At 44.9% G+C, this 13,882-nt stretch overlaps 1 protein-coding gene across 1 annotated transcript; it reads left to right on the top strand.

Moving 5' to 3' along the window:
* Window positions 1-7,580: 7,580 nt before the first annotated feature.
* Window positions 7,581-8,883, top strand: LOC114471564 (basic salivary proline-rich protein 4-like). Its single transcript, XM_028460408.1, has 3 exons — window positions 7,581-7,632; window positions 7,707-8,370; window positions 8,442-8,883. Exons 1-3 carry the CDS (start codon window positions 7,581-7,583, stop codon window positions 8,881-8,883), a joined length of 1,158 nt encoding a protein of 385 aa, XP_028316209.1.
* Window positions 8,884-13,882: the final 4,999 nt, after the last annotated feature.

The raw sequence follows: 13,882 nt of genomic DNA, 5'->3' as shown, positions 1-13,882 counted from the left end.
TTAGATTTAATGCTTTTTTTTTTTTGTACCTCTATATATGTGGTTAAATGTTGTGTTAAATGTAGGAAAATGTGCTATGAGAAAAGTGAGATAAATAATGAAAATGTGTTAACTACAACTTTTATACTAAATTTTTACACTTGGCACACCATAGAAAACTGCTGACATAAATCCTAAACAGTCCTATTGTGTGAGGCAACCCAGTCTCACTCCCAACTTGTCACATATCGAAGATCCCGTTCAGTATTTGATGCACGGGGTACCTCCTTGACATTCATTTTTGACGCTGAGGATCTGTAAGTTACTTTTCACTGCAACTTTTCAAAATAAAACTTCTAACCCTAAACCAGTTGTGGGGAAGCCCAAACAGGCTCCTGCTTCTGTCCCTTAGCTGACAGTTCTGTGAACCCTCATGCCATACCACACCACACATTAATTGACAACAGGGTGTCCAAACAGACACAGAATGGGCAAGGTGCAACCATCCCCCTCATCCTTGTCTCATATTTACAACACTGCACTGACACCGCACTATACTGATACAAACTCACAAAACCCTTTTGGATGAGTGGCACAAGGAATAGAGGAACACGAATAACAGGTGTCGGCCCGTGCCTGCCTTTGATTCCCTGTTCAACTGGGGGGTCCCCGAATCCCCCCGGGGGTCTCATCGAGAAAACACATTCCTTTTCCTAACCATAAGTTATGGGTAAAATTCTCACTAAAAATGTAATAAAAACATTACGTGACGCCAAAGGTACCCTCCCGAACGTCGATATGTGACAGGTTGGGAGTGAGAATGTGTTGTTTGAACATGAACTGACACTGATTGTACTTTGAATTTTAATCAAACCATATATCCTTTGTCCGTCATTTTAAAAATCCATTCTGCTAACATTTCTTCATGTCAGTGTCAGAGAAACAGAGAATAGAGAGGTGTGAGGGTGAGTGTGAGTGAGGAAGGTGCAGCCCTGAGCTAAGCTTATTTCAGGTCACTGACAGCTCAGACCTTCACTGCAGCTCGACTCAATGTGTGAGCGATGACGAGTGTTTAGAGGATATTTTGTGACGTGCAGGTGATTTCCAGTGATAGGGTTTGAGTTGGCTAACTTTCCATTAGCCTGGACAGCATTCAGTCACCTTCACTTACCCTCCACCTCAGGCCATACATTAACAGTCCCTCAATTTACTCTCTCTCTCTCTCTGTGTGTCTAAGTATTTATCTCCTCCATATTGTCTCCATGAAATTGACATTTGACAGTAATGGTGTTGTGACAGAGATACGGCGACTCTCGTCCAGCTCTGATTGGACGAGGACACACGCGCACACGCACGCACACACACGCACGCACGCACGCACGCACGCACGCACACACACACACACACACACACACAAGTGGAAAAACCAATCCCTGTAGGCGGGACAGTGGAAAGGAGATAAACAGATTTGAGTTTTCACCGTGAAACGAGGAACAATCAGGAACAGCAGTTATTGATTAGATGATCATTAAAGGAGTTCAGCTAATGATATGAGGTTTGCTGCCTTCCATCGTTTGTCAATGTCAAATGTCATTTTTGAAAATTTTACTACAATGTTTGGGTCCTTTACTGAAGCCTAAAACAAAAAGATTCGAATGACGTCCAAACAAATAATCTATAACAAACAATTCATTCATAAAGCAGAATCATCATTGCCTACAAGAAACGCGATAAGAAAAGGCTTAAAAGCAGCAACACATTTGATAATTTAATTAACTTTAATGCGTCAATTGCGATCATTAATTTTTTTTTTTTTTGCACTCCAATTTTGTTGGCATTTTGTGTGTTTGGGAGTTATTTTGTGTTTTCTGTCATTTTTGGAAATTCTTTTTTTGAGTCATTATCTGTGTTTTTTTGTTGTTATTCAGTGTGTTCTTGTTTTCATTTTGTTTATTTTACTGTCTTTATTTATTGTTGTTTTGTGTATTTATTAGCCATTTTATGTACTTTTGTGAGTTATTCTGTTAATGTGTTGTTGTTTTGTGTGTTTTTGTTGTTACCTTGTGCACTTTTGTTGAGATTAAGTGCATTTTGGAGCCTTTTAGAAGTTATTCAGTACGTTCTTGTTTTCATTTGGTGTATTTTACTGTTATTTTCTGTGTTGTTTTGCTGTTTTGTGTGTTTTTCAGCCATTTTGTGTAATTATGGGTAACGGTGCATCGATCGATAGGCCGGCTGATCGATCGGTCCCAATTTCCCTTATTTTGGGGGATCGGCGATCAAAGTACCCCCTTTGTCCGACTACAACATGTTTGCTCAGAATACTTTGAAAAAACAACTATAGAGTAATGGTGGAATGAAGGAGTGATAAACACATATTAAAGAATCTAACTTTGTAAATAAATGGATTGAAACACGATTTAGTGCCTCCTGAATAGATTTATTTGTATAGTTTTTGTCATCTCCTGCCTGGTGTGACTCTTGTATTTTCAGTTCATGTTCTAATAAAAATAATTTCCATCATCATTATTACCAGTTTTATCTAAAAACTAAACTTCATAAAACCCCATGTTTTTAATGCTTTCATATGTTAATTTTCCACTCTCTCTCTCTTCCTCTCTCCAGTACCCTCTGTAGTACCATGGTGTACCCCATGTGAGAAACACTGCTTTAAATAATCAGGTAAATTTAAAGATGTCGATGTAAATCTCTTTTGTATACCAAAGAAGCATAAAAACAGTTGTGACCAGAAAAAAATATGTGACTGCAGTGAGCAACAGTTCCAACTCTGTGGTTTGGTAATAGACAATGAAGAAGAGAAGAAAAGCTCTCCTAAGGGACCTTTACTCTCCCTTAAACTGTGCACAGCTAACGCTGTAGTGGCTGAAGTTAGCGAGTAATCACAGACTGTTGAAGATATACAAACCCTGAGGATAGAAGTCATTTTGGGCGGGATTCCTTCAACTGTTTGATTACTATCTTTCTTCTCTGCTTCATTGTCTACTACTAAACCACAGAGTTGGAACTGTCGCCCCCTGTGGTCACAGGTTTTCTTGGGGTGTTTTTATTCCCTTTCGGTAAACAAAAGCTGGTGAGGAAGAGTCCGAAATATTCTGTTGTTTTTTTACTCCTGAATTGCAATGCAAACAGAGCAAACTCAATGAGGCTTCACTGGAAAGATTATAGCTTCTGCCACAACACGTCATCAACCCATGATGCTGTGCAGCAATTGAAAATGGGGAATCACAAGCTCTTTAAAAGACAATGAAATTAATATTTATATAGCTTTTAGAGGCTTTTAGGTCAAACTTGTAAACACAATGTAGGCTTCCTTTAACTCAAGCCTCTTGTTTATATTCTGAATTAGGAAAGAGATTTCTTTAGAAATGTCTTTTAATAATATGTACGTACACCAGCTCTTCTATCTTCTTTTTCAACGTCCAGCCTCTGCACAGCCTGATGAACATCCATCCCTTGTCCAGGTTCACTGTGTGCGTGTGTGTGTGTGTGTGTGTGTGTGTGTGTGTGTGTGTGTGTGTTCATGTGTTCACCTTCTGCTCCACACTGTCGTACTACGCCTGACCTGAGCTGTCAGCTGCTTAACACCACAGTCAATGTTCCTCCCATTTTATACAGGACCAAATGCCTCCATGATGGGTGGAGGGATCAGTCAGGTGGTAGAACACACACACACACACACGTGCACACGCACACACGCACACACACACATGCACACGCACACACGCACACACACACGCACGCACGCACGCACGCACGCACACACACACACACACACACACACACACACACACACACACACACACACACACACACACACACACACACACACACACACACACACACACACACACAGTCAATGGCCAGTCAATCACTCAGAGCAAAGCTTTGAAGCCCTGATCCAAGCTTGGCAGACCATGAGAAAGAGTGATTGTCTTTAGTGTGTGCGTGTGTGTGTTTGTGTGCGTGTGTGTGTGGGAAAACTGAAAACAATAGCAAAAAATATGAGAAAATGTCACAGAACCATAACCTGAAACTAAAGGGTCAATGAGAGGGAACACACACACACAGTGTAACGAGCAGGAACACACACAAACACACAAAATATATTTGTCACGTAACTGTTTGTACTAAGTAATATTTTTATTCTACTAAGTAAGTAATACTATAAGCACATAGTTTAAGAAAGTTCATGTTCAAGAATCATCATTGCTTTTGGTCAGAAATTACAGTAATGTTTGTGAGGGTTTGTGTACAACTGTGAGGATGTAAAATGACAAAAGTACATTTATAGCATATCAGATAGGAGTTCATAAGTTGGGTCAGACGATGCTATGTAGAAACACTTTCTTTTTTTTTTTTTTCTCTTTTTTTTGTCTGCGCATGCTGTCAAAGGTCAACACTACAAGAAGTGCAATCTTTTTTAGACAGCAGTGCATTTTTTTTTTGGGTTTTTTTTGTTATTACATGTGGCGTTATAGAGCGTGGCGAGTCCCGCCAGTTGGGTAAAAGAAATGACAACGCCAACCCCCCGAAATTAGGTTTAAACAGACTTCCGTCAAGGGGTAAACAGAAGACACACAGGTGATCATGTATAATGGAGAACAGAGACGTATTTCAGAATCAGAATCAGAATCAGAATCAGAATCAGAATCAGAATCATCTTTATTCGTCAAGTGTATGTTGTACACACGAGGAATTTGACTCGGTCAACTGTGCTCTCTCCAATAGTGAAAACATTCAATAATAAACAATCAACTAGAAAAGATGATAATAAGTATAAACATAAGTATAAATATAAACACTTATGTTTATACTTATTATCATCTTTTCTAGTTGGTATTTCCTGGTGGAATAACTTAAAATGGTTTATTCTTTAACAATACAAAAAACAACTGTTCATATAACAGAGTAAGCTCCCTTCAGCAGCAACCGGGCCTACCATCAACGTGGGAGGAGGGTCCAAATAAATCAAATCAAATTAAAGTGACACACTCACGACTATGTGGGGGGGGGAGGAAACGCCCAAACACCTACACCAGGACTGCACCGCACACGAAGATACCACCACCTCGGACCCACCACCACGATGGCTGCTGCTGCTGCCGGGAGGAGAAGCACAGTAAGGATACCATATAACCAAATTTAAACACCAATATAAGTGGACATTCCATAAGCGAAAAGAAAACCCAAATATGTTTACAGATCAGGTCTGCAGTTGGGGATATTATGTCATGAAAAACAAAACATTCAACTATTTATAACCAAATACATCCGACAAAAACAATATGCAAAACCGAACAATAAGAACACACACAAGTAATGAATCTTCCCTTAGGCAAAACACACACACACACACACACTGACACGCAAACGTCACACACGCACGCACGCACACACACGCGCACACACATTACACACTACACCCTACACACTACACACTGACACAGACACACAAACGTCACACACACAGAAGCTGGACCGGGCGATACCCGTCACTAAGAGCCGAAGCCGAGGCAGCCGAGTGCGAGCCGGGCACCGGCTTCGATTAAGGCAGCCGAAGCTACCGATGCCTCGGGGTGTAAGCGTTCCCGTGGACACTCAGTAGGCGAAGCAGCAGTGTTCCTTGTTCTACTTAGCTTTCTCCAGCAGGTCCCGTGTCCCGATAGCCGGCAGCCCTCCCCCACTAGCAGAGCCTCCGTCCTGCGCGGCTGGTGTGTTCCGGTTCTGTTAAACACAGACACGTTATCACAACAGCTAATGGTAGCCTACACATTAGCCACAATCAATGCCTACCCGCTGCAGGGGGAGGTCAGGTTTGGGGAGGCTGATGATCGCCACCGTCTGTCGGTATTAAATGACCCTATAATGCGTAATCACCACGAGTCCATCATTAAGATCAGGTAATCAAACATTTGAAAATGAGCGAGTCGCACACCTACCAATCCAAGAATCAATGAGAGCACGCAGGTCTGGTAGCGTGCAACATGAGTGCCCGAGTCAGGTATTGGGAGGAGCAAAAGCCAGGGAGGAGCGAGTGGTTGGAGGAAGAAACTCAATCCCTTTTATTCTCCCACCCCGTTAATAGGCCAGATTAACTTGCTAGCAGCAATACTGCTACATTGCAATAAAATAAATTGCATTATTTTATTGCATAATTGTGACCATCATCAGCCCTCCCTAAGGAAGGGTAAGAAACACTTTATTAAAGGGAGAATATAAATAGAGAGGGCAGTGTTACACCTAGGTGAGGGGGTGGGGGGGAGGTGGAGGGGGAAGAGAGCAGGAAGGAGCGATTCAAGGTAGAGAAATGGAAGGGTGGGGAGGAGTTGATTACTGTAAAGTGAGAGTGAGATGTGAAGTTGTAGGCATGAGGCTTAACTATAAAGGTGGTGGCTGTGGGCAGAGGGAAGGAGTGAGTGGTAATACCTGAAACAGGTATTTGGGATCAACGTGTCTAAAGTTAAGCCCACTACAAGTTTTATCCCACAGTTCAAGGCATGCTAATGTGCAAGATACTGCCACTGTAAACCCAAGCGCTGCCCCGGACTCGAGGACGCAGCCAGAATAGCAGAAAGAGCGGTGGCCAGGGAGCCCAGGCAACCCCCCCGGCCGAACAGTCCCCAAGACACCAAGCCGAGAGGCAGCCACCATACAAACCCGAGAAAGCACTTAGAAGCAGAGGAGCCGGTGCACTCCGCCACCACCCCCAACCCCCCACCGACATTAACCGGACAGCGTAAACCACAAGGCAATGCCATCTACTGGTGCGCGAGCGACCGGCGGCCGCCACCGCAGGAGGGAGGCACTCCAATGGCACCCACTCAGTACGGAACAGCAGTCCCCAACTAAGGGTGCCGCGGACCCACCCACCGATTCGCAGATAGCAGGACAGACCTAACAGGCAGCCGACGGCAACCGCAACCACCGGAACAGCTAGCGCCGCCCCCCAGCAACAGCATCATTTCGAAGCGCCAAGCAACCCCGCCCCAACCCCGCGACAGACGCCAGCACCCCCAAGCGCTCCCACCCCCCACACCGCCCTGGGCCCGCACACACTGAGGACAAACCCCAAGACGACCAGGAGACGAGACAAGGACCAAGCCACACCCATAGGGAAGAGGCACCCCCACTCCCCGCCGGGCCTACACCGCCCGGAGAGACCCTGCGAAGCGAGCCCCCAGCAGCAACCCCCCAAGCCCCCCGAGACCCACCGGTCCACCATGCCCGACCGCACCATCCTGATGTATTTGCATTTTACACGATGGCCCAGCCATCAACAGAGGGATCAGGTCCCCACCCATCAGGCCCAAATATGTGATCCTACCCACTTTCCTGTTATGATGCTGTTAAGTGCCTCTCCATTGGGGAATGGAGAGGCACTTCCCTATCCCCTGTGTGAATGTGTGTGTTTAGTGAATCTATGAGGTGCAATATATGTGTATGTGGTGCAAATAGATCCGGAGGGTGGAAGTGGTATTCGCACCCTCTGGGTGGTGGTGTGTTAAGATGCGATTAAAATTGGAGGGATTGGTAGGGCAATTTGAGGTGGGAATGCCGCCCCCCCCCCGCCACTACTCAGTATGACAGGCGGCGGCACCCTCCACCCTCAGGCCCACATCCAGCCTCCCAAGGGTTGGGTATGGGTGTGTGGTGCACCAAGTGGGTGAGCCAGACCAGCTGGGAGTGAAGTGAGGTGTTCATTTTAGGATGCCTGTCTGGTGCAAGCAGGGCCATCCCGCCACCCACCAACCGTCAAGCGGGCGAATCCAAGCACCCCCAGCCAGGTCCCGCCAACCCACACCAAGTGCCCCCAGCAGAGCCCCCCCCCCCCATGGAGGCTAACCCCGTCCACACACGCGCCGACACAAGACACCCCCCCAACGCCAGCACAGTCCGGAGGACGGCGGGCCCCAGGCCACCCGCCACACCCTGCCAAAGGGGTGTGGCGGGTGGCCTGGGGCAGGAGAATGTGCCCCAAGACGCCCCAACCAAAGACCCACCCCCGGGGAAACCCACCAACCCGGAACAGCGCCCACGGGGCCAGGCGCACCCAACCAACAGACCAACCACCTCCGACGCGGATCTGCCAGGGCAAGAACCACAAGCCGCGCCCCCACACACCCACCCAGCACAACTCCAGGGGGGGCCCCCGCACAGGCAAGGGCCCCACTCCACCTCCGTCACGCGCCGCACACCGGCCCACGCGGTCCTCCAAGTGAGCCAAAGGGGGAAGGGGGGGCAGGGGTGGGGTGCAGGCACCGCGCTAGCGATATCCTTGGCGACGGTGCGCTCAAGGGAACAAAGCCGAGGCGCCCAGACAGGCAGGCGGAGCGACCCACGGCAGCACCCCGCCACCCAGCGAACCAGGATGTAGGCGCCGCCCCCGAGCAGTAGCCACCCCCAGAGCCACCCCCACCCCAGACCCCCCCCCCCCCGGCCAGGAGCCACAAACCCCACCACCCCAGGCCCCCCGACGGGCCCACCCCCAAGCTAGCCCACCCGACGCAGCCCCGCCCGCCCCCCCCAGACAAAAGCCACAGCCCCCCCCCACCAGTACCCCGGGCCGACAGGCGCCCCCCAACGCCCAACCCAGCAGGAGAGCAGGCACCAGAGCAAAGGAAAAGGAGGAGGGGAGAACGGGACAGGGGGACAGAGAGCAAGGGGAAAGAGCGGCAGAAAAACACGCAGGCCCCCAGCCCCACGGGCCTCCCAGACATGTACGGAGGGGGCAGGAGAGAAAAATCATACAGCCCAGGGTCCAGAGAACATCCAGAAGGAACGCACACCCGCGAAGAGGCACCCAGACACCCAGGCAACCCATCCAAGCCGCCCCACAAGCCCAGGGAGATCCAGGTCTACAGTTTGATTAGTGTGTTAGTATAAAGTGGTGCTGGCAGTTTGCTTGCAGGCTAGATCATTAGGCTAAGAAATCGAAATTAAATGCAGTTATTTATTTTTTTCTGAGAGCAGACATCTTTTATATTGAAATATATTCAATGAGGAGATTTTGCCATTGGTTTATGTTTAAGGATTTTTTATCTTTCCAATTCACTAATATTGTTTTTTTTGCTATGGTGAGTGTCGCGAGGATGGATTGTGATTGGTTTACTGGAAGATCAAGCTTCGTCAGGTCTCCTATCAGACATAGATCTGGAGAGAGAGGAATCCTGCAGTCCAAAATGGAAGACAGTTTTTTTAGTAATTACAGAACAAAAATGTTGAACTGGGGAACAGAGCCATAATGCATAAATAAGAATCGATAGTGCACTGAGAGCAGACGCCTGTTGGGGAGAAGCCAATTTTATATATTTTCTGTTCAGTAATGTGAGATCTGTGGAGGACTTTGTATTGAATTAGCTGTAGGTTTGTGTTTTTTGTCATCTTAAAAGTATTACAACAAATTTCTGTTCAGCAATCGGTGTTCGTGGTGATTGAAAGTTCAGCCTCCCATTTAGCGACTGGTAAGTGATTAGAGTTAGTGTTTGAGAGTTTTTTTTGGATTTTGTTGAGATTTTCCTCATATATGCCAGTTCTGGAGGTTGTAAGGTAATTGGATCAACAGAAGTGTTTTTCTTGATTGTTTCTGTTACTTGTAAGTACTGTAAAAAATTACTTTTATTCATATTGAATGTTTGGTTGGATTGTTATATGTCATGAGCTTGTTATTTTCAAAGAGGTCTTGGAGATGAGTGATTCCAATTTCTTCCCATGTCTTCGGATAGAGCATCCATCCATCCATCTTCATACCCGTTTATTCCCGTTTAACAGGGTCGCGGGGGTCGGATAGAGCAGTGTGTTTTTTAATTCTAAAGTCGGAGTTGTGCCAGATTGGAGACAACATGCTAGTTTTTAATTGAATATTCGTAATGTCTAAAGCTTTCCACCATGCAGTCAGGGTGGAGGCAATCAGTAAGTTTTTAAAACAGTTGTGACATTTGAGGGTCGTAGTGATAAAAGGGAGATCAGAGAGTTTAATATGTTTGCAGTCTAGCTGTTCTATTTCTAGCCAGGTGTTGAAGTATTCTTTTGGTTTTGCTAAGTAATAATGCATGAAGTTAGGGGCTTCTAAACCACCCTTGCTTTTATTTTTTTGGAGGGTTGAAAGACTTATTTTAGGTTTTTTATTCCTCGCAAAGAATTTTGTAATTGCAGAATCTAATCTTTGGAACCATTGTGTTGGTGTTTTCAGCGGGATCATAGAGAACAGATAGTTTATTTTAGGTAAGATTTTCAGTTTAACTGCAGCTATTCTGCCAAGGAGTTAGATGAGGAGATTGTTCCATCTTTGCAGATCATCTGTGACTTTATCCAACAGCGGATCCAGGTTCAGTTTAATTAATTCATTTAAGTTTGGTGATAGATTTAAGCTTAAATATTTAATTGTATTTGTGGGGGAGGGGTATTGTGGGTTTTGGCTTACTGGGTTCCATTAATTTTTTGTTAAAGGGAGGACTGATGATTTTGACCAGTTAATGGAATAGTCTGATAGTTTAGAGAAGCTGTTTATTAGTTTAAATGCTTCTTCTAATGAGGATTTGGGATCTTCCAAATAGAGTAATATATCATCCACATAAAGATTAATTTTGTGTTCTGAGATGGATGAGTGGATTCCTTTTTGACGTACAGCTGCTGCGAGAGGTTCAACAAATATTGCAAAAAGCAAAGGTGAGAGTGGGCAACCTTGTCTGGTTCCCCTCTGCAGTGTGAAGCTTTGGGATGTTATTTTGTTAGTGGTTACTGAGGTCTTAGGTTTAGAGTATAGGGTGGAGATCCATTGTATGAATGATTCTCCAAAGCCAAATTTGCCAAGGACAGCAAGGAGGAATGACCAGTTGACTCTATCCAATGCTTTTTCTGCGTCGAGTGACAAGATTATTGTTTTCTTTTTAGAGTTCTGTGCCATGTTGATTAAATTAAACAGTCTTCTAACATTGTCTGTGGAGTGTCTATTTTTAATCAATCCTGTCTGGTCTTGGTATATAATTGACTGTACTACTTTCTCTAGCCTGGAAGTGAGTGCTTTGGAAATAATTTTTAGGTCTGTGTTAATCAATCAATCAATCAATCAATCAATCTTTATTTGTATAGCGCCAAATCATAACCAATGGTATCTCAAGGCACTTTACAGTAGAGCAGTCTTAAGGACGGACTCTTCATTTTATGGATACACACATATGCATATATACGTATATACACATACATATGTATCCCACACCCAACATGAATTCATCATGGCGGCAAGGAAAACCTTCTGTTAAGCAGCAGGAACCTTGTGTGGATCCCATTCCTATGATGAACAGCCATCCACGTTATGCTGTGTTGGGTGTGTGCAGAGAAAAGGGTGGAGACAGAGCCGCTGAGTCTCTGTAACTCCACACTGAGGATCCCACGGGCCTGCAAGACAAAAGCCAGAAGGAGTACAGGAGCAAACACACAAGGGAAGAAGCAGACATAGAGGGAGTGTTTGAAAGAGGAATGGGACCCTCTCCGGTCCCTCTCTAACCTAAATGACCTCTCTCTTAACGCCCTCTCCAACCTCTCTCCAACCGAGCATGCCAGACCCCCCCCCCCCCGGCAGTCTATGCCTATTGCATCTTAATTATGAGCTATGAGCTGGTTCCTAACTAAAAGCTTTATCAAAGAGAAATGTTTTGAGCCTAACCTTAAAGGTAGAGAGGGTGTCTGCCCCCCGAACCGTGGTTGGTAGATGGTTCCAGAGAAGTGGGGCCTGATAACTGAAAGCTCTTCCTCCTATACTACTTTTAGAGATGAATGGAACAACGAGTAGTCCAGCATTTTGAGAGCGTAGTGTTCTGGGGGGATTGTATGGCACTACAAGCTCCTTGAGATAGACTGGTGCCTGTCCATTTAGGGCTTTATAAGTGAGAAGAAGAATCTTGAATTCTATTCTATATTTTATGGGAAGCCAATGCAGAGAGGCTACTACAGGAGTAATGTGATCTCTTCTCCTAGTTTTAGTCAGTACACGTGCTGCAGCATTTTGAACCAGCTGAAGTGTCTTAAGCGACTTGCTCGGGCAGCCTGCTAAAAGAGAATTACAATAATCCAGTCTAGAGGTAACAAAAGCATGGACTAGTTTTTCGGCGTCGCCCTGAGACAGGATAGATCTGATTTTAGCAATGTTACGGAGATGAAAGAAGGCAGTTCTTGAAGTTTGTTTTATGTGAGAGTTGAAGGATAAGTCCTGATCAAATAGAACCCCAAGGTTTCTAACAGTTGTGCTTTGTGCCAGAGTAATGCCATCTAGGGCAGTTAGGCTAGCATAGGTTTCTCTAAGGTGTCGCGGGCCCAGTACAATGACCTCAGTCTTGTCTGAGTTGAGAAGAAGAAAATTTTGGTCCATCCAGGCCTTAATGTCCTTTAGACAGGCCTCAAGTTTAGATAGCTGATTTGTCTCACCTGGCTTCATTGATACATACAGTTGGGTATCATCAGCATAGCAGTGGAAGTTAACAGAGTATTTTCTCATAACATTACCAAGGGGGATCATATAGATACAGAAGAGGATTGGACCTAGCACAGAGCCCTGAGGAACCCCGTAGCTTACTTTAGTGTACACAGAAGACTTATTATTCACGTGTACAAACTGGTACCTATCAGATAGGTAGGACTTAAACCAGTTTAGGGCAGTCCCTGTGATTCCAAGTAATTTCTCTAATCTCTCTAGTAGAATATAGTGATCTATAGTGTCAAAAGCTGCACTAAGATCTAATAAAACCAGCACTGAGAGTCGTCCTTCATCTGAAGCCCAGAGTAGATCATTAGTTACTTTAACTAAAGCAGTCTCTGTGCTGTGTTGAGCTCTAAAGCCTGACTGGAAGTCCTCGAACAGGCTGTTGTTTTGAAGAAATTCACAGAGCTGAGCTGCCACAACTTTCTCAAGAATCTTTGAAATAAAAGGAAGATTAGATATAGGCCTGTTGTTTGCTAAAGTGCTGGAATCAAGAGTAGGTTTTTTGAGAAGGGGTTTGATTACAGCTACTTTAAAGGACTGTGGCACGTAGCCTATTGATAGGGATATATTTATTGTCTCCAACAAAGATGGGCAGACTAGGGGAATAACTTCTTTAAACAGCTTAGTTGGGATCGGATCTGAAAGGCAGGTCGATGGTTTGGAGGATGAAATAATAGAGTTAAGTTCCTGAAGTCCTATATGTGTGAAACAGTTTAGGTTAGGCCTATTTACATTTAATGGTACAGCAGGCCCAGGTGAAGGCAGGGAGTGGCTAATTTTATCTCTAATCTTGTGAATTTTATCATTAAAAAATGTCATAAAGTCCTCACAGCTGAGGGCTAGAGGAATCATGGGCTCAATAGAGCTCTGACTTTGTGTTAGCCTGGCTACAGTGCTGAAAAGGTACCTCGGATTATTTTTATTTTCTTCAATTAGTGAGGAGTAGTATGTAGATCGACTATGTCGTAAGGCTGTCATGTATTTACTATGGCTTTCTTGCCAAAGTATTCGTGACTCCTCTGTTTTATTGGAGCGCCACATTCTCTCTAATTTACGGGTTGTTTGTTTGAGTGTGTGAGTTTCAGAGCTAAACCACGGAGCTTTCCTCTGACGTTTAATAGTTTTTTCCCTCAATGGGGCAATTGAGTCCAAGGTGGATTTTAGTAGACTAGCAGAGCTATCGACAAGCAGATCCAGTTGAGAGGGGTTATAATTAATATCATAGTTATTTATTGGATGGTGCACTGAGTTTAAGGCAGCAGGAATGGCCTCTTTAAATTTAGCCACAGCACTGTTGGATAGATTTCTACTTGTAACTATTTTATTGCACAGTGCGAGATCCTCTAGGATAATGTTAAAAGATATTAAAAAGTGATCTGATAGCAGAGGATTTTCAGGGTAGACTTT

Source organism: Gouania willdenowi, chromosome 10 (assembly GCF_900634775.1).
Source record: "Gouania willdenowi chromosome 10, fGouWil2.1, whole genome shotgun sequence".
NCBI lineage: Eukaryota > Metazoa > Chordata > Actinopteri > Blenniiformes > Gobiesocidae > Gouania > Gouania willdenowi.
Note: the sequence above shows the minus strand (reverse complement) of the source record. Positions and strands in the feature narration are given on the sequence as shown.